This window comes from Lepidochelys olivacea (assembly GCF_965140295.1).
Source record: "Lepidochelys olivacea isolate rLepOli2 genome assembly, chromosome: 14".
NCBI lineage: Eukaryota > Metazoa > Chordata > Testudines > Cheloniidae > Lepidochelys > Lepidochelys olivacea.
In genome coordinates this window covers 21,341,382-21,363,980 of record NC_140424.1, presented here as the reverse complement: position 1 = coordinate 21,363,980, position 22,599 = coordinate 21,341,382, and the positions used below count along the sequence as shown (strand labels likewise).

Below are 22,599 nucleotides of genomic sequence, written 5' to 3'. Positions count from 1 at the left end.
AAGAAGTTCCTGTTGGGCTGAATTGCTTTTGTTCCCATCTTCAGCAGGAGATTCCTGCCTCCCCCAGGCCAGTTTTTCAATCCTTGTGGGCTGTGTTCAGTCACTGGACTAGCAAAGGCCAGGCCACCCTTAAGAGCCCCAACCCTTCCTCCCTCCACTGTTTCCTCCTCCTCCTCTCACAATTAGTCTCTGTAATTCCAAATGAAAACAATCCCTTCCTCTTCAGACCCCCTTCTCAAGCCTGGATAAAAGGAAGGGGGGGTTTTAACTACAGAAGTAGCCACACTGCTGAGAAGAGGCCACTTAAGGAATTGTGTGAGGTTAATACCCCTGAACGGGACTGGCTACAAGGTGGTAGCCATGTGACAGGCCTGCCACCGACTGGTTTCTTTATGGTGGCTAGGTGCTGAGAGAGGGAGGGTGAGCGTCCCCTCCCTCCCCCTAGCTGATCATACAGAAGAACCAGTTTTTGATTTTTATTTATCAAACAGCACTTCACTCTGCTGGGCTCAGCTGCCCTCCCTGCATCGAGTGCCCTCGGTACTGAACTCCTTCTATTCAGCTGTTGAATGCGAGCCAGTTTACTGATGAATGCTGGGTCTGATTGACTTCATCATGCAGCAATGAAGGGAAATCCATAAGGTTGGGGCGGGAGAGGCTCAATACCAAATTTAAAAGCCAGAGACATTGTCAAAGGTTTTCAAGAGCAACTAGTAATTTTCAGGTGCCCCACCAGATATCTTAAAAGGGCCCCGACTTTCAGAGGGCAAGTGCTCATTATCTTCTCCAAAGCAAACCCCTTGAAAGGAATCAAAGTTAAGCACCATGAATGAGTTGCAGTAAGTCACTTTGCCTTGCTGTGCCTCGTTTTCCCCACCTGTAAAGTAGAGATAATAGGAGCCAAACTTGACCAGATGAAGCTATTCAGTGAATATTGCATGTGGTGACAATTCATGAATTATTCACTGAATTAGTCACTGAATTAGTTGTCCAACAAAGATTTGGTCAGCTGGAGAGCTGGCTGCATAACAAAAATGAATTGCTGAACAACGTTTATGGAATACAATACCTGGTTAATATGCAACCAGCTGTGCTACTTGCCCACTTCCTACAAGTGCTGAAATGCTTACTGAGGTGTGTAGAGTGCTTTGAGATCCTTAGAAGACAGACAGTAGAGAAGTGGAAATTCTTACTAATCTGGATCTCTCCAGAGCTTTAGCCCCAGATTGCTGGCCATAGGTGTCCTTACAGCAGAGGCTTGGCTGATCGGCTCTATTGCAGGTTTTTCATTATTCTAAAAACCTCAGCCAATAAAGCAGCTCAAGATAGTTATACATTAGTGAACTAATTGGATAGGCCAACATGCAATAGATTCTCCCCCTCCAGGAGGGCCAGATGTTCTGCTCCAAAGAAGGATAGGTCTGTGAGTTTGGTTTTTTTTTTTAAACTAGGAGGGTGGGGTTGAAGAGGTCACTGTTTAAATCTACTTTAAACTACAATATGACCTGGACAGCATGTACTTGCACCAGGATGAACTATATTTGCCACACTCTGGAATAAAAGATCTAGCAAATTAATACACTGTTGACCCTCTGTGCTGATCCCTAAAAGCATTTTAATACAAATGGGATTGCCTTCTCCAATCACTCACGATTGGATTTGCGATTACAGTCATAAAGGGAGTAGCCATTGCATTAAATTAGCGTGGCTGTAAACAAAAGAAACCATCAGGTCCAGGGCACGTTTGGAAAGAAGTCTAGTGCGGGATGATCACCTCTACAAAAATCTACTTACCAAGCCAGCCCCCACCTTGCCCCTCCATCCTCAACCCCCCAAAATAGAAAAATGTAAAAAAAACATAAGTTTCAGAAAGTGTACTGGGACTGCTGCCCAGTACAGTTACAAAAAGTACAGCTTAATGAGACTACAAAGTCAGAAGCTTGCCATCCACAGACAAATCAAAGCTAAAACGTGCTAGATCAAATGAAAACAATTGGCCTATGGAGAGAGTGAAACTCCCAGAAAAGTAGGACAGGTACTAATTAGAAACATTAAGCAGGTGTGTCTGCAGAGCAACCCACATTAGTTACAGGGGTTCATTATCTTGGTGTAAAGAGTAGATCCAAAATAGATGATCAACTCACTGCCAAGGTCTTTTAAGGAGGACTCAGCCATGAAGATGTCCTCTGCTGTATGTAGGTATGGCTTCTAATTACACTTTAATGAAAGACTTTGCATTTCCATACCAATGATCTGTCAGACTGAGTGAGTCTATTGGACTATCCACACATGCACATGCTCCTGTTCTTCTTGTCATTTACTTCTGGGCTACCCAGATCCTCTCTCTTTATAAGACTAGCTTCTCTTCCTATTCAGGAAGAGAAATCACATCCTGCTGTCTTCACTGGACACCATCAAATACATGGTTAAGGACCGATGGAGCCAGTTGGATATTTTGAGTCTGTCCCATAACGCTAACACCCACCACATGCTCTCTCAGCTTTTTGCACCCAGAGGTACCTACATGGTGTCAGAACCTCATCCAATTAACAGCAGCTCAGCCACACTGTGGGATGGGTATGTGTGCAAACTCATACCTCTCTTTAATGTATCCTCACCCAGAGCTCGAATTGATTTTTTAAAAATTACAGTACTCATCTCAAAATTACTCCTAAACCCTTCAGCCACAATTTTGTTATTAAGAACCTAGTGGGTTTATATGCAAGAACTTAGTAAAGCCCAAGTTAAATGACTTTTCCCTAACACTGCTCAGTTTGAATGAGAGCCATTGTTATTCAGATTAAAGCAAGTGTCAGATTAACAAATCAATGGGCATATGAGATAAGCCTGGTTACCATTGAAGTCTTTCAAATACCCAAACATATGGATGAACCAAATCTGAATTGTAATTGACTCACCCCTCTTTGATCTCTGTACCCTATAGGCTCCCAAATGAGACAGTGCCATCAGCCTCCATACTAGGGCTGAGGAGTGAAAAGATTCCATTGTGAACTGGCCACATACAATGCCTATTCTCTCAGCTTCCGTCTGCTGGATGTAGATGTGCTGTGGCACTTATAATTGAGACAGATCAGCTCCAAAATCAAACAGTGAGTAACCGAGCAGAAGAGCTCAATTGGGGTCATGGTGTGTTATGCAGAAATCATTTACAAACCCATCTAGTACAGGGTATTTTCCAGAGATCCCACATACCATTTACAAGTGGTCCTTGTACCTGCCCCAGAACTCTAACAGCTTCATCATTTTAAGCTGCACAGAGGGGCATCGTGCAGGAGTTTTAAAGGAGGCTCCATGGCAAGCCAGTACAGGGGTTTGTGGTACTCATGGTGTCTGAAAAGGCTATAAAGCAGCCAGCCCTTGAGTTCATCTTACTGATTGCTCTCAGATTCAGAGGACCCAGTTGCATACAACCGAGCACAGAAACCAAGGACTGAACTTCTAGAGCCATTGTACTTTATCCATTGCTAGCACTGACAATCACCAGGCATTCACATCTCTGTGGCAGGCATAGGACAAGAATCTAGATAAAGCGATAAGCACTGCACTACAGAAACCTGAGTGTCAACCCAAACAAATGCAGGAATCACCCTTTAACCATGTTAAAATGCAGTCTCCTCCTGTCAAGTCCAATTCTGCCACCCTTACTCAAGTGGAAATCAATGGGGACTGTTCGCTGAGTAAGGTACTACTCTATGCAAGTAAGGTCAGCAGAATCAGGCTTGAACAAAACTGTTCACCACCTTACCCAGCAACATCCCATGCCTGGCCTTGCTTATACTTTAAGTACTGCAGTGGTTTTCTTTATTAGATGGAGTTTTGTGGGAATTGGGGTGGGGGGGTTTGCAGCTGAATTCAGGAGCAACTAAAGCATGGTCCTTCAAGCCATGGAAAATACTTGGTTTTGAGTTTTGCTATGAACAAGATTTTCCTGGGTTTGGGTAGAGGCAGCTAAATAAAGGTTTGAATCATATATTTTAGTTATGTAAAAAAGTGGCAAGATTTCTCAAACAAGCCACATAACAAATATTTGCTAGGCTCAAGTTTCATCACCAACCCAATATTTGGGCTGGGTTTCCCAAAAGGTCTGCAGGAAACTTGCCAAATCCTTCAGCAATCTCCAAATCCTAGAGACATGAAAGGGAGAGGTCTAGGTTTGGTTTTTTTTGTTTGTTTTTTTTTAAACCCTGAACCATCAAGTTTCAATCCCTAGGGTTTTGTGGCATACCCTTGGCTACCTAATAACCTTGGTAATTGGGTCACGTAAAGATCAGAAACGCCTTCTCTCAATTAGCAGTATTTGGCATATGATCCCAAGTTGAGCAGTTTTGATTCCATCCAGTAGAGGGCATACTATTCAGCTCCTTACAGGTATAAGCATGGGGGGGAGGGGGAGGAGGAAATCACACTAAATAGGTGGTCACAAAACAAATCAAAACGAGCTAGAAAAGTTCACCAAAACTGACAGACTTCACAGAGCTCCATTTATTGTCCAATCATGCAGTCGGCTTAACGCCACCAATGAAGTCTGCTGATGAAATCTAAGAGTTCTCAGTGTGGCAATTATAGGAGCTGGCATACAAGAATTGGGGAAAGATAAGATACCTTTACTTTTTCAAATTAGAAAATTCACAGGCTCTTAATCTGCTTTAAGACCACCTGGGCCTACTGTTTATATACAGCCTAATTATTATGCTACCTTTATCTGTGTGACTTCAGCATGGTCTCTGGAGAGAGCTAACAGCTGTAATGTTAAAGATAGTTTGCCAGAAGTTAGCAATGTACAACCTGGATATTTTGCACACACACACCCTGCAGAAGCATTAGCAGAAAGAGGGCTCCACCTTCCACAACACAGATCCAGGCAGTACAGCAGAAAGAGAACCTGTAATTAACAAGCTTAAGGACAGACAACTAGAGCTCCCACCCCATATCAGTTTGCAGTGAGACCTGGCTTGAAATGCTAACCCGCTATTCAGTTTTATCTGAGCCTGATCCATTGCACGTCTGACAACTTCCCCCTCCACCCCATTAACTGGATTCTCTCAGCCTTTCAGAAACACCAGACAGACCTGCTGCTCACTAGCTACAAGAGCAGCAATAAATGGAAACAAAATCTGCTATCAGAATTATGTGTGACAAATTCTAACAAACTGATTGCAGGGTGGTGGGGGGGAAGAGAGACATTACAATCCCCTTCCACCCACAGAAAGTGTAAAAGCCAAATCAAAAACTTTACAACACTAATGAGCTCAGCCTGCAATTCTGCCAGTCAGAGCACTTAGCATTCTGGTATAGAGATCTATTATATGAAACATTCTGTTTAAATGCATGGTGAACATAGGTTCACTTCCTATACTAGGATCCATCCATTAATTCCAACAAAGCCAATGAATTAAAATGGACCCCAAAGATATAGCTAGCTCAAGGGTGTAATTTCTACAAGCTCCTCTGACTTAAGAGCCTAACTCCCATTTGCAAGAGCGACTTTAACCAGTTAATTGCTGACAGTTTAGTGGCTTGATGTAAAGTTTTCACTGGTGCCTCTATTGAGGAGTGCAAGTCATGAGAATTTGTGGAAAAAATCTTATCCCAAACCACTAAACTGTCAGAGACTAACTGATCTATGAAACCCCACCACCTAGCACATCGCAGTGCTATGGGATCGGTGTTATAAGATCTTTGGATTTATTAAGATAATATAAAAGGAGGGACGAATGGGAGACATTCACCAATGCTGGACTGAAATTTAGTTAGGCCATTCATTCCCATTTTTAGCGCTGACTCACCACTGTTACTCTGGAGTTACACCTGGTATAGCAGCTGCAGCCCCTGAGCACATAATACTGGATTGTGTGAGTAAGTCCAGGTTAAGGCCCATTTCCAGCAATGTTTGCATATCCCGGCAATGAGGCCAGTGTCAGAGTGAGACATTCAGACTCACTTCTGCCGAGAAGAATTTGGTTTCTGATTTTAACTAAGAACAGGAGTAGGCCTATTGTTTGTACAACATCACCAGCATAGTTTTAGAATTACAGTTTATTTGGCAACTAGTTTCCTGGGTATAAAACATAAAATACATTTTTACAAAGACAAATTATGTTGATGTTTAAAGGCTAGGATACTTGGTCTACTTACAGGAGTACCTCACAATTCTTAAATTATTGATTTGAAAATTCATTAGATGGTAAAATGAAAAACCCCTCTATTTGGCCTTTGCACATTTCTAAACAAATATTTAATAGCCAAGTGTGGCATGGAAGTCTATTAATAAACACTTCATTTTTTGTTAGCCATTGGCCTACCCTGCACTAAAAACACTGTAATTTTAGTAATTACAGAATTACTGATGTTACTCCAGGTTTATGCCACTGTTACGGAGAGCAGAATTGGCACAAAGTTACAAGGTATTTTAGAAGGCTATGAAATACTCTGTTTAAAAATGGAATGACGCTTGTAAAAATAAGTGATTCCCAAAGATTCATACAATCTTTTTTGAAAGCTTTGTTAACCTAGTCACTAATTTGCATAATCCAGTAATCTACAATTGATCTCCTGGTCACCAGTGCAAATTACTGGTTCCACTGAAGCGCTATACATATACAATACGATTAAAACCATTATTCACCTCCCTGGAGACAGACTGCAGCTTTGCAAAATAGTGGACGTTATTTTTTACATAATGCAACTGGCATTGAGGGGTTGGGGTTTTTTTTGTTGGTTATTGCATAATGAGTGTAAAAACATTACAAAAGGCAAGGGTTGCATATCTTTATTGCAAAGTATATGTATATATTCATGCCCACAGAAATAGATGTGAAGGACCCAATCCTGCATTGCTTACTCTATCAAAACTCCCACTGTGACTGAGGACTTTAACCAAGTATTTTGCTATTACCATACATCAGATCCTGAGGTCTACAGCTCCAGTGTTGTCTTTTAAAAAGCGTATCCCCTCATTAGAGTTACATGTTAAAAGTATTTTTTGTAAGTAAAAGGATTTCAAGTGCTGATTCCAGTGATACTTGGTTCTGCTCGTCACAGGGCCAGTCATGCAGCAGTGCAGGATCAGGCCCAGCAGCAAGGATGATCAGAATTTAGTCATCCTCTCCCCTACCTTCACAAACATGCCATTCTCACCTAACTGATAGAACAAGCAAATTGAGTACTGACCAGCTAGGAATCCACACTAGAGGAGGTAGAACATGCCACTTTAAACAAATAAAATGGAGTTTTCCAAAGGGAATAGTGCGCCTAAAAATCATTTACATACTTTTTGAAATCCAACGCAGTGATGCTGAAGTGTTGCATTAGTAGACCAGCCAGATTAGAGCCCTGATCTTTTATGACTCATCCTTAATAGCATAAGACTTACTTATACAAACAGTCCCACTGATTTCATTGTGAGGACTACTTGGGCAAGGGTGACCCTTGCTTTGCAAGAGCCCCATTATACTTAGTTAAGCACAATACTAAGTTAGCCACTGGTCAGTTTGGATGGAAGATTAAATTTAGGGGGGTGAAGAAGGGGGAAATTTAGTACAGTCTGGACCTTGATCCTCAGCTGATGTAAACTGGCACAGCTCCACTGACTTCAACCTGCCAGTTAACACTAAGTGAAGAGCTGGCCCTTGATAGAGGGTCTCTTCCCCTACCACCATTTTTCCTACAGAGAAAAAAAATGGACCTTTAACTGGACTGGTTTGGGGGATTATTTTGGGCTCATGGTTTGATGAAGTTAACTTACAGCAAGACAATGTATATAACCATTTTGTTACAGTCAAAATGTTCATTAAGTAGTAAATTAGAATAGTTTCAGATTTTTTTTCTTAATAGAATTGAAGGCAGCTGGAAATAAGTTTATTTTAATTAAAGAGAGTCTGATCCCATTCAATAAACTTGAATGGGCACAAGATTAGACCCTGAATTCCATGCCTTGAGATACACAGGGTGTTAAAGGGACAGCATCAAAAGACCACACATTTTTGCCTGAAGTTTCTTTTGCTGTTATTACTACAAGAAACATTTAAGCCCCCAATCCTGCAAATATGCATACTTGTGCTTAATGTTACCCTTGTAACTACTCCCACAGACTCCAACAGGGCTACTTGTGTGTAAAGTCAAGCATGTGCATATATGCTTGCAGGGATCAGGGCCCAAAATTCTTGGGCCTGAGAGACTCAAGAAATAATTACACTCCCCCCCCCCCCCCACTGGCGTTTACGTTGAGCATTTGACAGCACTAGGTAGGATCGGTTTCACTCTAGTCCATTTCCCTTCTTAGCATCGGTCTTTTCCACCAGTTGCAGAGGAGTGAAGAGCACATTTAAAAAGAAATAATTTGTAAAACCAGCAAGTGGCTGAGGAATCTGGGCCAAGTACAGTACCCAACATGAGTTATTCGAACTGGACTAGAGTTCAGGCTGATTTACGGATAATCCAGGATACCATTGTGCACCAAAGGTTGTAGGAATTGTGTTTTCTCTTACAGCTTTTCCTTACTGTCCCTAGACAAAAAGAAAAGGAGTACTTGTGGCACCTTAGAGACTAACCAATTTATTTGAGCATGAGCTTTCGTGAGCTACAGCTCACTTCATAGCTCACGAAAGCTCATGCTCAAATAAACTGGTTAGTCTCTAAGGTGCCACAAGTACTCCTTTTCTTTTTGCGAATACAGACTAACACGGCTGTTACTCTGAAACCTGTCCCTAGACAGCCACCCTTGAGGCCTGGGGACAGGGTGTTCTTGGGGGCAGGATTCTGGTTTAGACATTGTTGCCTCCACTGGTCGATCAGAACCCAAGTTTACTGACTTCAGAGCAGGTAGCAAAATACATCATTTTGGGGCAGGCATTTGCCTGGGGAAATTCTTCTAGTGGTAGCACAAGGATCGACGAGGGCACTGTTTGACTGATCAACTTTAATATGTTGCTTGTTTTTAATGTTCCATGTCACAGTAAAGGGTGCCTGACAGTCAATAAAATATGGTCACTTACAACAAAAATTGAGATGGGAACCTGCTTAAACAAACATGTTTTGCCCAGCATAAAAGATTTCTTCCCTCCCCATTTATGCTGTGGCTAACAACCATGCTCTGTACAGCTGATCTGCATCAAGTCATGCATGTACTATGGATATAAAAGGAATTTTCATAAGATAGTCATTACTCCTATGCAGTGTGCCCCAGTCAAATCTTCTGCCTCGTGTTTAATATTTAGTTTATCAAGTGACCAATATTGCAGTCTATTGGAGTGCTGCTAGTCATGTGAATCAAATTGCATGATCAGAACCTTAGGAGGCGAAGTTAAAAAAAAAATCCCATTTAGATTGGAACACCCGGCTGGGGGGGAGGGCAGGAGAGGCAAAAAAAAAAAAGCAGATTTTGCTATCACTAGTGTCTTGATATTCTTTGCAAGCTTTTTAAAAAAAAATGTGAAGTGTTACGTGTAACATTACAGCCCAATTTGGTTTCTTAGTGAGGTTGCAAGTTTAAATTAAATCATTACAAGTAAAGAGATGTGAAAAATTGTTGGGAGCACGAATGAGAGCAGATAAGTAAACTTCTCTGCACTTTAGATCTCTGGGACTATTTTGAATGTAACATTATTGTGCCTGAAAGTTTAATATACAATCACACAGGCATCACTCCAGTCACTCCTCAAACATCACATGGTGAAAACAGGTAGCAGCTGATCGCTTCCTGACCTTCTCATTAAACTGCTGAAATAACGTGACCTGGTATTTGTTGTCCTTTGGAGCCCATATGTCCACTGTCCAACGCAGACCTGGTCTATTAATTATCCCCCAACCCACTGATTACTGGTATTCACACCAACACAAGAGAGGAGTGTTCACATTGAAAGAGGACTATACTTTGTTCTTACTACAAGGAGCCCAAGGTCTGTGCAGTTATTCCATCCTAAGTCAATTAAACAATTGAAGCCTGCCTCTTCCTAAGTACTCAACATCCTCAATTTTGTTTTTTTGTCTATGACGGTACTCAACCCTTTGCAGGGCGGGAAAGAACGAACCAGTTTGGCAGTAGAACACATCCAGAAATAAAAAAGTTTGGCACCTACATTTTTCAAATGACAATCAAAGCCTTCTACCTCCCAGAAAGCAGCTGAAAATATTCAGCTGCATAAGTTAAAGAGTTCACCTTGTCCACTTTAATAAAAGATACTAAGCACCAGGGATTCTCTTCCAATTATTTTGATGCCAATTGCTAGCATAATGTTCCATGACATGCCACAGAGTATCGCACTAATCAGATTAGCCAGGCAGATCCACCACCCAAATAAGCCTCATACCCACCCCCCCAAATGCATGGTCAACTTTGAAAAAGTTCAACAACTCAACAGGTGAGGCTATGAAACCTGATCACAGCAGACAATGTAGCTCCTCTCAGCGTCGTGCTGGGAAGAACTCATCACATGCGTCATATCAGGCAATGTGCTTGAAACAGAGTAGCGCACTGAAAGCCCAGCAACACGAATAATCTTTGCCATCTGTTTGAACAACTCAACCCTCCTCAGATCTAAAGGAATGATCCCATGAAACACAAGGGCCTTGCTGACTGATCATAGCAGTCCACCCCTCCTTTCTGGGGCCATTTTCTTCATAACTCCACACAGTCACTAAGACAATGTCATTTGGGTCTGTCAGGATCTGATTGGAGGCAATAAGTGCCTTGGAGAGCATTTTTTTGTTGTTTTTTTTTTTTTAAAAAAAGACACAGAAGTAGTGATAGCCCCATTTAAAATCCTATTGGACTCTTGCCTGCAAATATTAATGAGTGGGTGGGAAAAAATCCCCGTCGACAAATGATTTGGGGGTGGGCAGTACGAGGCAAGCTCAATAATAGCGTGATCTCTTTTTGAAAGAAAAAGAGCAAAGATCCCAAAGGGATCAAAAATGTTAAAGAGCAGCCATCCAAAAACAGAAGAACAAAGAAAAAGCCTTATTTAAAAATAAATTGTAGCTTTCGTTCCAGTTAAGTGCAACTCAACGACATTTGGTAGAGAAGCCTGCCTTCTTTGTACAGATGCTATGATTCATATGCATGAAGTTTTTTTTAATCAAAGGAATCCAGGTCCAGTCCAGGTCACTCTGAAGTTTATTGTAAGAGACCGCTTTGCATCCTTAAAAGCAAGATCTTGCAAGGTTTGAGTGCCCTTGGAAGATGCCGTCAGTGGTAGTGGAGGGCACTCAGCACCTGGCTGCATTGTATCCTTGTTGCTTTATCAATAGTTTGCACAGATCTGCTGCAAGAGGTGTTGGAACCACACACTTGTCACCACTGTAAAGCAGGTATTTATAGTGCTGCAGCGATCATGGGTGAAATCCCAGCCTCAGTGAAGTCAATGAAAATTCACTGTTAACTTCATTGGGGCCAGGGTTTTACCCCATATCATTAATAAACCACTTGACTCTGAGACTAATTATCCCCCTACCCACTTTCTAGAGCTCTGACTAGATACCAGGGGGCACTATGGGACAATTTGCTCATTATGGCAATTGTGACGTTCCTATGGTAAGGAAGTTCACGGCTCACCAAGTCTCTGCAGAGTCACCATGAAGCAGCACCTAACACAATGGGGCCTGGATCCTGGAGATTCCTTAAGTGCCAAGTAATCTAAGAAGATTTTCATAAATGCAGTTATTACCATGCTTGAAATAGATAAACCACATGTAACCAGACATGCTCACAAGCCTGAATCTGCAGCCACAACTCTCACTAAAATCAGAGATTAGGGACTCTGCACTTGCAGGAGGATCAAACCCTAAAATCTGGCTTTCCAAGGCAAGGATTCCATCAGTGTTTTGTTCAGAGCACTGTACATTATGGTGCTATTATTTAGATTACAGCACGAGGGCACTTTCCACACACAAAGCCTACAATCTGGTAGTCTAAATAAACATTCAGTGGGGAACTGGGGATATTCAGCACATTGCAGGAAGTGCTTGGCACTGCAGCAAACCGGCCCTACAGCAGATGGAAAAGTTGTTAAAAAATATATATATATAATAATCCAGCAAGCAATATAGGGTCAGTTATACTTATTGTGAGACAGACTTAAGTTCTTAGTACTATTTAAGAGTATCATTATTGCTGCCCCAAATAAAAATACAGAGAAAATAGTTTCAAAATATCATAGAACTGATATTCCAGGCTTGCAAGAAGGAGTGATTTTTCTGGCAGTCCTGTAAGACAGCAATTGCATTATATACCAGTCCACAAGAGGCTATTCCCTTGCCTCTCCCCACCACAAATGCACAAGGTTGTTAATGCTGCACACTTCAATTTTCTGAGACAATTGCAAAGAGGAAGCTTAAATATCAAAAATTCCACACACTACTTATAATTAGTTTGCAGTAATGGCTGGATCTTATTTCTTTTCTGTCATGGTAAATACTCTCATTTGAAGCAGCTAACATGCTGCATTAATTACCAGAAAAAATGCAACATGCTTACAGAATTTGTTTCCGTTGGATCTCCAGCTATCTCGCTATTGAAAATCCATTCAATTTTTCCCCTCTTATCACTTTGCTGCTTCAGGGACTATATTTCCCGAACAACATTATCTGATTTTGCTTTATTTTTGCAGCAGAAGAAAATCATGTTTTGTTTCACTTCAACAACCCCTTTACCTTGTAAACAATTAAGCAGAAGAAAAATAAAAACCACCATTTTGCTTCTCCTTCACAAGCCAACATCCTTTATACTTTATAAAGTAACAGTTCAGACAAAAATGATATATTGAACACTATTAGTCACAAATACAATTCCAGAAAGGAAACTTATCTAGATAAGCAAGTTCTATTGGAAGTTGTGCCTTGCAGGAGTCAACTTTTTTTAAAAAAAAAAAAAATATATTTTTTTAAAGTTGTCTCTCAACTAAAACTAAGTACCAACTCCTCAAAGATCTACCACCACCTCGGGGTTAAATATCCCCATTAACATATTGCTAGGGTGAAATATACCAAAAAAAGTTTTAAAACTGGACAGTCCGATTTGTGCAACGAAGACTCAATCCTGCAAACACTTATGCATATGAGTAACTTTACGAATGCAAGAGGCCCCATTGACTTCAGTGGGAATACTTGTGAATAGTTTTGAAATGTTCGTAAAGTCAGAATCAGGGGCAGTATGCATATAACTGAACAGTGAGTAATTCATAGCAGTTTATATTTTCTGGTTATGTGAATGACAAAATAAGAAATTTTATTATTCAGCTACAGCTCTTTATCCTGTCTGACATCAATTTAAATTTAAATCATGAGAAGATTATGGAAATATGCAGGACCTTGAAACATGCTGAGGCTCAGTTAAGTCACTGGGAGTTTGGAGACAGAATCTTATTTCTAATTCATATGGTCAAACTCCTTTAGCTTATTTGGATCAGAGAGTTAGAAATTTGCAAAAAGTTATTTTAATGAAAAAGAGTGATGTGCTGTCAGATTTTTAGTTTGTGACATTTATAAACTGTGAAGTTGTTTGGCAATTGAAATGTTCATTTTCCAATTGCAATATTCGTTTTTAAGTGCTAAACTTAGGCCCCAATCCTGCAAACGCTTAGGCACATGAATAACTTTCAGGAATAATTTGCAAATGTGCCTAATGATTTAGAAGCTTAAATCCCTTTTAAAAAAAGTGACTGTTAAATTCCCAATCTCAAGCCATTTTGGTGACAAAGTTTTACGCTTCATCACATGCTGTTGAAATCAATGGGTCCACTTGCAGAAGCAAAGTTACAAAAGTACATAAGTGTTTACAAGGTAACGGGCTAGAGCTCCAATCCAAACTATTACAAGAATTTCTATTCCAATGAATCGCTTCAGAATGAACGTGAATAAATTGAATACTGGCATTTCCAAACGTAAAGCAAAAATATCTCTTAAATATTGACAGTCTCCCAACTCATTGCATCTGGGATAACATTTATGATTAAATTACTTTTAGTTATTTTCCCCCCTTCACTTGTAAAAGATTAATCAACCATTTTATGGTCTAATTTAGATGCCTAATTAAAAACAGAGTTCAACACCTTCAACACCATTTTTGCTAATAAATCTTGACAGCTCTTCTCCCTTGTAACATGCAGGTTCTCATTTCAGAATACCGCATTATAAATGCAGTTAGCTTTTTTATTTTACCTTAACTGCTGTAGGGTTGGCAGTACACTGTTGAAGTCCCAGAATTGGTAGTAAGCGATTTCAAAGAGACTTCCGTTTAGCTAGATTGTATTTACTCCTCTCAGTAACCAATGCAGCACACACTGTGACCTTATTTTATGTTTTGCTAACAGAAGTTGGAGGGCGGGAGTCGCGTCTCCCTCAAAATGCATTAAAATTAAAATTTGGAGAGCTTGAAATCTTCACAGCTGCTACCTAAACTCACAGGGTTTCAAATTTAATTCCATTTAGAGTTCTATTTTTAGTATTCCTTTACACTGAAAAAAAAGTTTGTGTTTCTTTAAATGTCAGTATTTTGTTAATCTTGATTTGACAATTTGAAATATTCATATCAATCTTCACCATGCTCCTACAGGCTGCTTATGCACATGCTTAATGCTATGCAACAGTAGTTCCATTGGCTCCAAAAGAGACTACTCACATGTGCAAAGTTAAGCAGGTGCTTGCAGAACTATGGTTTTTATAAAGCCTAGATTACTGCTCTCCAAGCCCCCAATCCTTTAAACCCTATGAGTAGTCCCATTGACTGCATGTGGGTAAACTATTTGTGTTTTTTCGGGATCAGGCCCTAGAACTGTAGATTTTAGAATTGAATAGCTCCTACCCCCAACCATGCAATTCCAACCCCACTGCCATTGAAGATAAGGAGTTCATAAATTTACTATTGCTCTGAAACGCCACCCACATAACACTGAACCTGGTATCTAACCAGTTTTAGCCCCATTAGTGCAACTCCAGTTTAATGAATTAATTGTCTTCATTCTGCTTCCCAAAATGACTAATCTGAGCAATTTATCAGTGGTGAAACTGATCCTGTGTGTGAGAGAGAGATACACTATCCTAGTATGAACTACTAATGCAAAAAGTTACAAAATTAATTCTCTCCTAATTCATACAGATCTAACCACCACCACCACCTAACAACAAAGAAGTTCCAGTCACAGGGCACACAGCACAGCCTGGAGTGATACCACTATATTTTTCGTATGGTCAAAAGAAAGATCTGGTTCTGCTAACATTTTCATGCTATGTGGTCTTGTTTCACTAGCAGAGGAGAATTTAATCCTAAATACGTCTAAGCAACACACAAAATCTTTAAAGTTAAGTGGAGGGGAAAAAAAAGTAGTGTTCACAAACTGAACAGTATTTATGGTTTTGTATAAAATAGTTCAGTTTTAAGTTTACTATTAAAACCTCAGTTTATAATTGGCCTGTGGATAGAATTTTAGCTTGTTAACCTCAGTAGAGGAAAACAAGCTAAAATTATTTGCACGATAGATAACTAAATAAATATTTTCCCTTATTAAATTTGCTATTAGACAAAATATCAAGTGTTCAAACACTTTTTGGCATCGGAGTTTAAATAACTATTAAGTTGCAAACATGTTGTATACTGATTTGGGGGGGGGGGGAGGTGGACGGGGAAAGAAAGAATCATTAAAAACCAGAGCTTTTAATTATTATTTCCACCTCATCTTCAAAAGCATGTAAACTCTGAGGAAGTGATCCGGGACAGTATGAGAGTGAATAAACTAAGTAAAATCTGAAGCACTCCAGTCCTAGTCTAAAGCAAACTTGATTATGGGGGCAGATGACTGTTTCATTTCTTTTCTCACAGCCGTCCTGAATCACAGCAAACAGAAGGGGGGAGGGATGGGAAGAAAAAAAAAACCATCACCCAATCAACATCTTTAATGAGCTTCATCACCCACAAATGTCTTTTGTTTAGGTTAATGGTGCCTTGTTATGCCAAGTGGAACTACTATTAAATTCTGATGCTTAATGCAAATGTCCTCCTCTGCTTTGCCACTGTAGCTCTTGGGATTATCAACCTATAAAATCATTACCTACTTAACCGGTTGTGAGCAGTGCAGTTTGTGCCGAAGAGACACTCTGCAGCATTACAGCCCCTCAAGTCTACCTTATACAAGTCAGGCAATAAGTTCTTTTTGACTATCCCAAACAGACAACATGGGCCATATGGTATATATAGTCTAAACCTTGATCTAGGGTAACAAATGCCTCTTCCATTCCCTCCCATTTTAATAATGTTATGAGCAGAGCACCACCACTGTTTGTGTGATGTATAAATACAAGTCATCCTTATTTATGGGCTAGGTTGTTACATTATTTTTTATAATCCCTGCAATAATTTAAATTACCACTGCTTTCAAGCAAGATGGGGATTCAGGAGTGCATTAATAATGAAGAGTTATAGAAAGACAAACAATCTTTTCATCTATTTTTTAATCCTATGGGGGGCTGGAGGGGGGAAATAGACCCTAGTTTAGAGTTTACAGTTCAAATACTGACACTGAAATTTAAATCAAATTAAAATAAATGTTAACTCCCAAGTTTGAGTAAAGTTTTGGATGAATTCGGTTGATAGGTTTAGATCACTGATCAGACCTTACACCCAGAGCAGATTGCAGGAGAAGCAGAGAAATGAAGGTGCAGGACAGAGCACAGGGGTGGGAGAGAACCCACCATTTTTATAGATAGGTGTTTACATTTTTCCAGGCAATCATCTTGCCCTGGTTGCAGTAGGATCCTAATGCTGCTCTTTCAGCAGAGATTAGTGTAGAAGTTAATGTTTCTTGTCACCCTGACAGTTTTGTTCATTAATTTTGTGTTTAGTTTGGGGAGAATATTAAAAAAACAAAAAACAAAACCCCAAACCTGTTTTGACTCCCTTAATGAATCTTCCTTGAAAGCAAGAATAGTGCTAAGATTACCAGTCTCCTCTGAGGCTCTGCTAATGAGCCTGTTTCTGAACTGCTGAATAAAAAAAAAAACAAAAAAACTTGACACATTGGTGCTTTGAATTTTGTTGTTGGAAGATCTTGAAAAAAAAAAAAAAAAAAAAAAGGGATTCCACCTTTACCACCACCCCCCCAAGAAAGAGTCCTAAACACATACCTGAAGTGACTAACAGACTTTGAATGGGCCAGATCCCATATAGTCTTAACACAGAACTCCCATTAACTTCAGCATCTGCTTATGAGTTTCAGGACTGAGTTAAAATAGATCTGACTTCTGTACCATGTCCCTGAACGAAAGAGGGAAAGATTGAACCGAAGAGTAATAGCTAGTTTGATTTCTGTTTTATTGCAACAAAATAAAGTATTTTCTTTTGCTGGACTCCACCACCTCTGAAATCAACAAGTACCCATTCACTTTAAAAATCAGCAAAGAATTAAATATACAGTACTAACAGGGTTTTGTAACTAACATCCCTAACGAACACTGTGGGTGCTACTGGATTTTTCACTTGGTTTACAGTTCATTTTTTTCCCCTTTCCCACCAAATGTTTTCCAGCTGACACAGATTATACCTTCACCTTTCTTTGGGGATTAAATTAATTACTCCAATTCAAATGGAAACATTCCTTTATTTAATAGAGTCTGTTCTGGAGTTAGAACATTATATGCCTGAATATGTTTTCAAAAACTAACCAGATTTAAAATAATCATCTTTCTTGAAGGAAAAAAAAAGAAAGTCAACCTACAGCTACAAAGCAGTCAAGTATACAATAAGTGTGACGTTCATGCTTTACATTATTTACTGCAAGACAATCAAATCTGACTATTGTAGAATTAGACAACTGATTTTGTTTAAAATGCACCCAGGCTACTTTATATATAAAAATCATAGGTGTATATATTTAATGACATGATTGTGTGACTGTCTATAGACACACGATATAGATCTACTAATTAGACTTGCACACTCATGCTTTATTATATGCATTTTAATCTATAGCTATTTATTGATCCCCTCCCATCAACTTGAAGTCGGGTCTAGTTCTCAATTCGTCAGATGCCGTTGTCTCCTAGGATTTAGTGTTACCTTAAAGGCTGACCAGATTTATTTGAGCATAAGCTCTCCTGGGTGAAAACCCCACTTCAGATGCATCAGAAGAAGTGGGGTTTTTACCCAGGAGAGCTTATGCTCAAAGCAATCTGTTAGTCTTTAAGGTGCCACCGAACTCCTTGTTGTTTTTGTGGATACAGACTAACACGGCTACCGCCGATACTAGGATTTAGTGGAAGTTATTCACTTTCCATTTGTCAAAAAGCGCCACAAACTGGGCTTGCAGGAACTGTGCTCACAGCTTAGCGAAAAGGGACCCAGGCAGATGAAGGCTGCAGGTGAACAGCCTGCCCCTTCCCCCTGAAGTTGTGCTAACTTTTCTCCCCTGGATTTTCTGTACAGATCCGTCACCTGCCGCTCAGTCCTCACCAGCGCCTTGAGTTTACAGGGTTTTGCTGTTCTGTCCCCCTGCCCCAACACCCCTGTAATACAGCTGCAGGGTAAAGCAAGGCAGCTCGCAGCCTGGGACATGGTGCACTAGCTGCCTTTCATCATCCAGCAAACTTCTAGACTTTTGTAACTCTTCAGAATAAAGAAATAATTAGGGAAGGGGAAAAAAAAAGGACAATCAAATCACTTCAGTCTCCCCGGAGCTGCATTTTCTCTCCGCAGTCCCTCCCTTACACACACACAATATTTTGTTCTTTTGGGGATTTTATTTTTTGCAGCCCGTATTTGTTCTGAAGACAGAACTTTTTACAACCCTGCTGCCAACACAGTTTTAAACAAAATTCAAACAAGCAAGAGACATCACACTGGTAAGACAGACAGCCAAAGCAAACCTGTGTTTGGGCACCACAAGGCAAGCAGGGAGAAAGAAGAACAAAGCGTTAATACGAGACTGTTACTCTTCCATTGCTGTTCAGCTCGGCCGAGCCCAGACATGTTGGACCACATAAGTTAAAGGGAACGCGGTGCAAAAAAAGAGACACGAAGTGGTAGCAATGTTTCAGGAACTCTATCGATGGGATTCTTTCTTTCCAAATCCCTCAAACGAATCCGGCTCAGATTATCCAACACTGCGGGGCAAATCTAGTTTAAACTAATAATTTACTGCAAACTGGAGTTTGCACCCCAGAGCCTCTAAACACCGGCTCACTATAACACAAAAAACTCATAACACTGGAGCAGCTGAGATTGAGCTGTCTCAATCCAGAGACATTTGACAGTTAACACTTTTCTGGCATTTAAAAGGACAGAAAGGATCCCGTGCATGTGAAGTATTTTCCCCTCTAAACTTTTCATGATCAAAATTTATTTTAAGGCAAAAAAAAGGGGGGGGCGTTTTATTTTGTTTTATCGATAAAACCCAAACAAAGGGTCTTGCGAACGCTCAAAGAAAATTGGTTCCGTTCGGTTCGCGTTCCTGCGGAACGGTACCGGAGTTCTGGATCGATTCCCTTTTGCAAAGAAGGAGCCGAGAAGGGTCTGATGCGCTGGAAGAGATGCTGCAGTGTCCCTTTCTTCCCAACAGAGATCACTACATCCCTGCTCCATGCTAAAGCTGCCTCCCTCGCAGCGATCAAACCCCGTCTGACCAAAGCAAACGACGGGCGCCAAAAATACATGCGAGGAATTAAAGTCAAGGGCACGTTTATACGGATACTGGCAAATGCCGAACCTGAAAAAGCAGCTCCTGGTGAAATGGTACACGATGGGAAGGGGCACCTGCATTGCCCCATCGGTCACGAGAGTAAAGAACTGTTTCCATCTTCTAAATTGTGGGGACTTTCCCAGCGGCCTTATCTGGGCTTTTTAATCACCAGCTGAGCTGCATTCAGCAAACAGAACCGGGACACAGCGGCTGACTTTTTGTCAGCTAACAGCCTGACCGAGAACACCAGTCCTAACCATTCGGGGTAATCTTACAAATTATGGGCCGATCCTGGCTCAGTGGCCCAGATGGCTATTGCCGGACATAGCAGCAGAATCTAGGCGCCCGATCCTTCCATAAACCAGGTGCCCCCCGGATTTCTTCGCCGATTTGTCAGAAACAAGGAACGAATCTAACCAAAGGGCTTCCCCTTTGGGGCATTCCCCTCGTGTAGCTCGCCGCCTTATGAGGGGATAGTAGAAAGTAGCTGAATGGTTCTCCAGGATTCAAATTTAATTGGAGGGAGAAGCCACTATTTTTTGCAATTTCTATATCGCGCTGAGAGACAAACAATCCCACCCTCCGCCCCCTCCGATAGCGGAGCAGTACAACCACTGCGGAGCCAACTAGAGAAGAAAAATAAACTTTCTACATTTTTCCCCCTGGAGTCTCTGCGGTAATGGGAATCCCCAGCGGACATATCGATTTTTTTACATATATAAAGTAGAGCTCCCCATCTATTTCCACAGAGGGCAGTTTACAGGAAATCTTGTCCTGCTGCAGAAATTAGAAAGGGAAAAATACACACTGGGTGGGTCTAGGTGGGCCAGGGCAAAAGCCAATCCGGAGCTGCACCTCATTTAGACCTTTTCCTGCTGCAAAAAGCGAAGTTAGGGAAAGCTCCGGGAGCAGCATCTCTTGTATGTTCAGAGTGGGGGAGGAGGGAGGGAGCGATTCCTGCTGCTGATCTGAGGCTATAAATTATGGATCTGTATAAAAGGTGTAAGTGGAACCCCCCCCTCCCCTGGAGGGGGAAATGAAGCAGAAATGGCCTGGAGGGTGAGGAAGTTGATTTATGGGTTTGGTCCAAGTGACCCCGCAGGGGTTAAGTTTCAATCACGCACACGCATCAGGAGGCACATGGAGGGGAGGGGGCAGGGGGGTACCTGTACCAGGCGAAGCCCCGCTCGTAGTTGCGGTCGAAGAAGTGGGGCTCGGCCCCCACGGCCCGGATGTCGGGGTGCACCCTCAGGAACTCCAGCAGCGCCCGCGTGCCGCCCTTCTTCACCCCGATGATGATGGCCTGCGGCAGCTTCTTGGTGCCGGAGCCGTTGAAGAAGCTGGAGATGGGGCTGGTGGGGTCGGGGGCCGCGCTCTGCTCCTCCCGCAGCTCCGAGGGGGAAGCCGCGGCGGGACCCGCCAGCCCCTGGGCTCCCCCGGAAGGCGCCCGGCGCAGCAGCTTGGAAAGCACCTGGAGACCCTCTCCGCGCGCTCCAGCGGTGGCGGCAGCCTCCCCGGCCCCGGCAGCGGCAGCGGGCCTCCCCGCGAGGCCGGGCACGGAGGCGCAGGAGCCGGCGCAGGAGTAGAACATGTAGAGCCAGAGGAAGAGCATGATGCAGAGCAGCAGGAGTTTCCGTCTCACCGGGAGGAGCGGCGGCGGCGGCGGCTGCAGGGCGCTGGGCGCATCGAGGCAGCGGATCAGGCGCTGTCCCATATGCCCGCCTGCGCGCCGGGCAGCATGGCTCAGCGCACGGGCACCGCCGCGGGGGTTGCTCCCGGGCCCCGCCAGTCGAGCCCCAGCGCCGCGCGGGGGTGCCCCTCCGCCCAGCCGCTCAGGAGCCGCGCTGGGCAGCGCTCCCGGAGAGAGGCTAGCGCGGGGAGGCTCGGGGTGCCATGCCGCGCTCCCCGGGGCGCACGGCCAGTGCCCCAGGGCAAGTCACTCAGCAGGCTCCGCGCCGCGCGCCCAGCATCGCCGCCTCTGCCCCAGCGCCCCGCGGCTGCTCCCCGGGAGCCTGCCTGCGACCGGCCCCTGACAGAGCCTCCCCCGGACTGCCCGAGCGCCGGCCTCCAGCGGGCAGCCCCTCAGCCCGGCGAGGAGGGGTGGGAAGCGGCCGCCCGTGATAGGCAGCCCCGGTGGCCTATAAGAGCCGGGTTCCCTATGATAATTAGCCCCATTTGTTGATAGGAAGGCAGCCAACGGGAATGCAGGCTGCTCCGGCGGGGCGGGGCCCTGGGGGCGGCTGGAGGTGATTAGCGATTCTAATTGGCTAATGAGCCGTTCAAGGGGCAGGGGCGGCTGTGGAGTCAAGGCTCTTTGGGGGCGTGCGGGGGGGGGGGAAGGTGGATCAGCAACCTCCTGCCCCGAACTCATTCCTCCTCCGCACGCAGCCGGGGAGCCTGGGCTGCGCGCTGGAGACAGCCCCGTTACCCGCCCAGATGTGCAGCGAGACGCAGCCAGATGTGGCGAGCGCGCGCACACAAGGAGGTTATGGGGGGGGGCGGCGGGGAGGGATACTGGCTCCGGAAGGCAGGGATCGTCCGGGGAAGGTCGTCAACCCCGTGATGAATTTAGTTGGCTGAAGGGACCCGGTTAGTGGATGAAGAGGAAAGGAGACGCCTAGGAGCGGACAGTGCTGCTTCCAGCGCCCACCCTCCAGCTGTGCATAGAGAGAGCCCTGCCACCAGCAATATGGATAGGGGGCCCCACTCCCAAAAGCGCATGGCACTGCTACCCGGCAATCTGCGCAGCTCCCAGACCCCCAGAAGTATATGGCACTGCTCCCCAGCAATATATAATGGTGATATAGGTAGATCCCCTGTCCCAAAAGTACTGTATATAGCCCTGCAATCAGCCATATAGCTAGCTATCTCTCTCTCCAGCAATATATAGGGCTCCCTCCCGCCCACTCCCATACTA

The 22,599-nt window shown here is 43.1% G+C and overlaps 1 protein-coding gene across 1 annotated transcript in view; it reads right to left on the bottom strand.

The window, feature by feature from the left end:
• HS3ST3B1 (heparan sulfate-glucosamine 3-sulfotransferase 3B1) overlaps positions 1 to 21,770 on the bottom strand; it is a 47,339-nt gene extending 25,569 nt beyond the window's left edge. The window contains exon 1 of the mRNA XM_084648225.1: positions 20,849 to 21,770. Coding sequence (XP_084504351.1) covers positions 20,849 to 21,396 — 548 coding nt within the window. The 5' untranslated portion in view covers positions 21,397 to 21,770. The remainder of the gene's footprint in view (positions 1 to 20,848) is intronic.
• Positions 21,771 to 22,599: the final 829 nt, after the last annotated feature.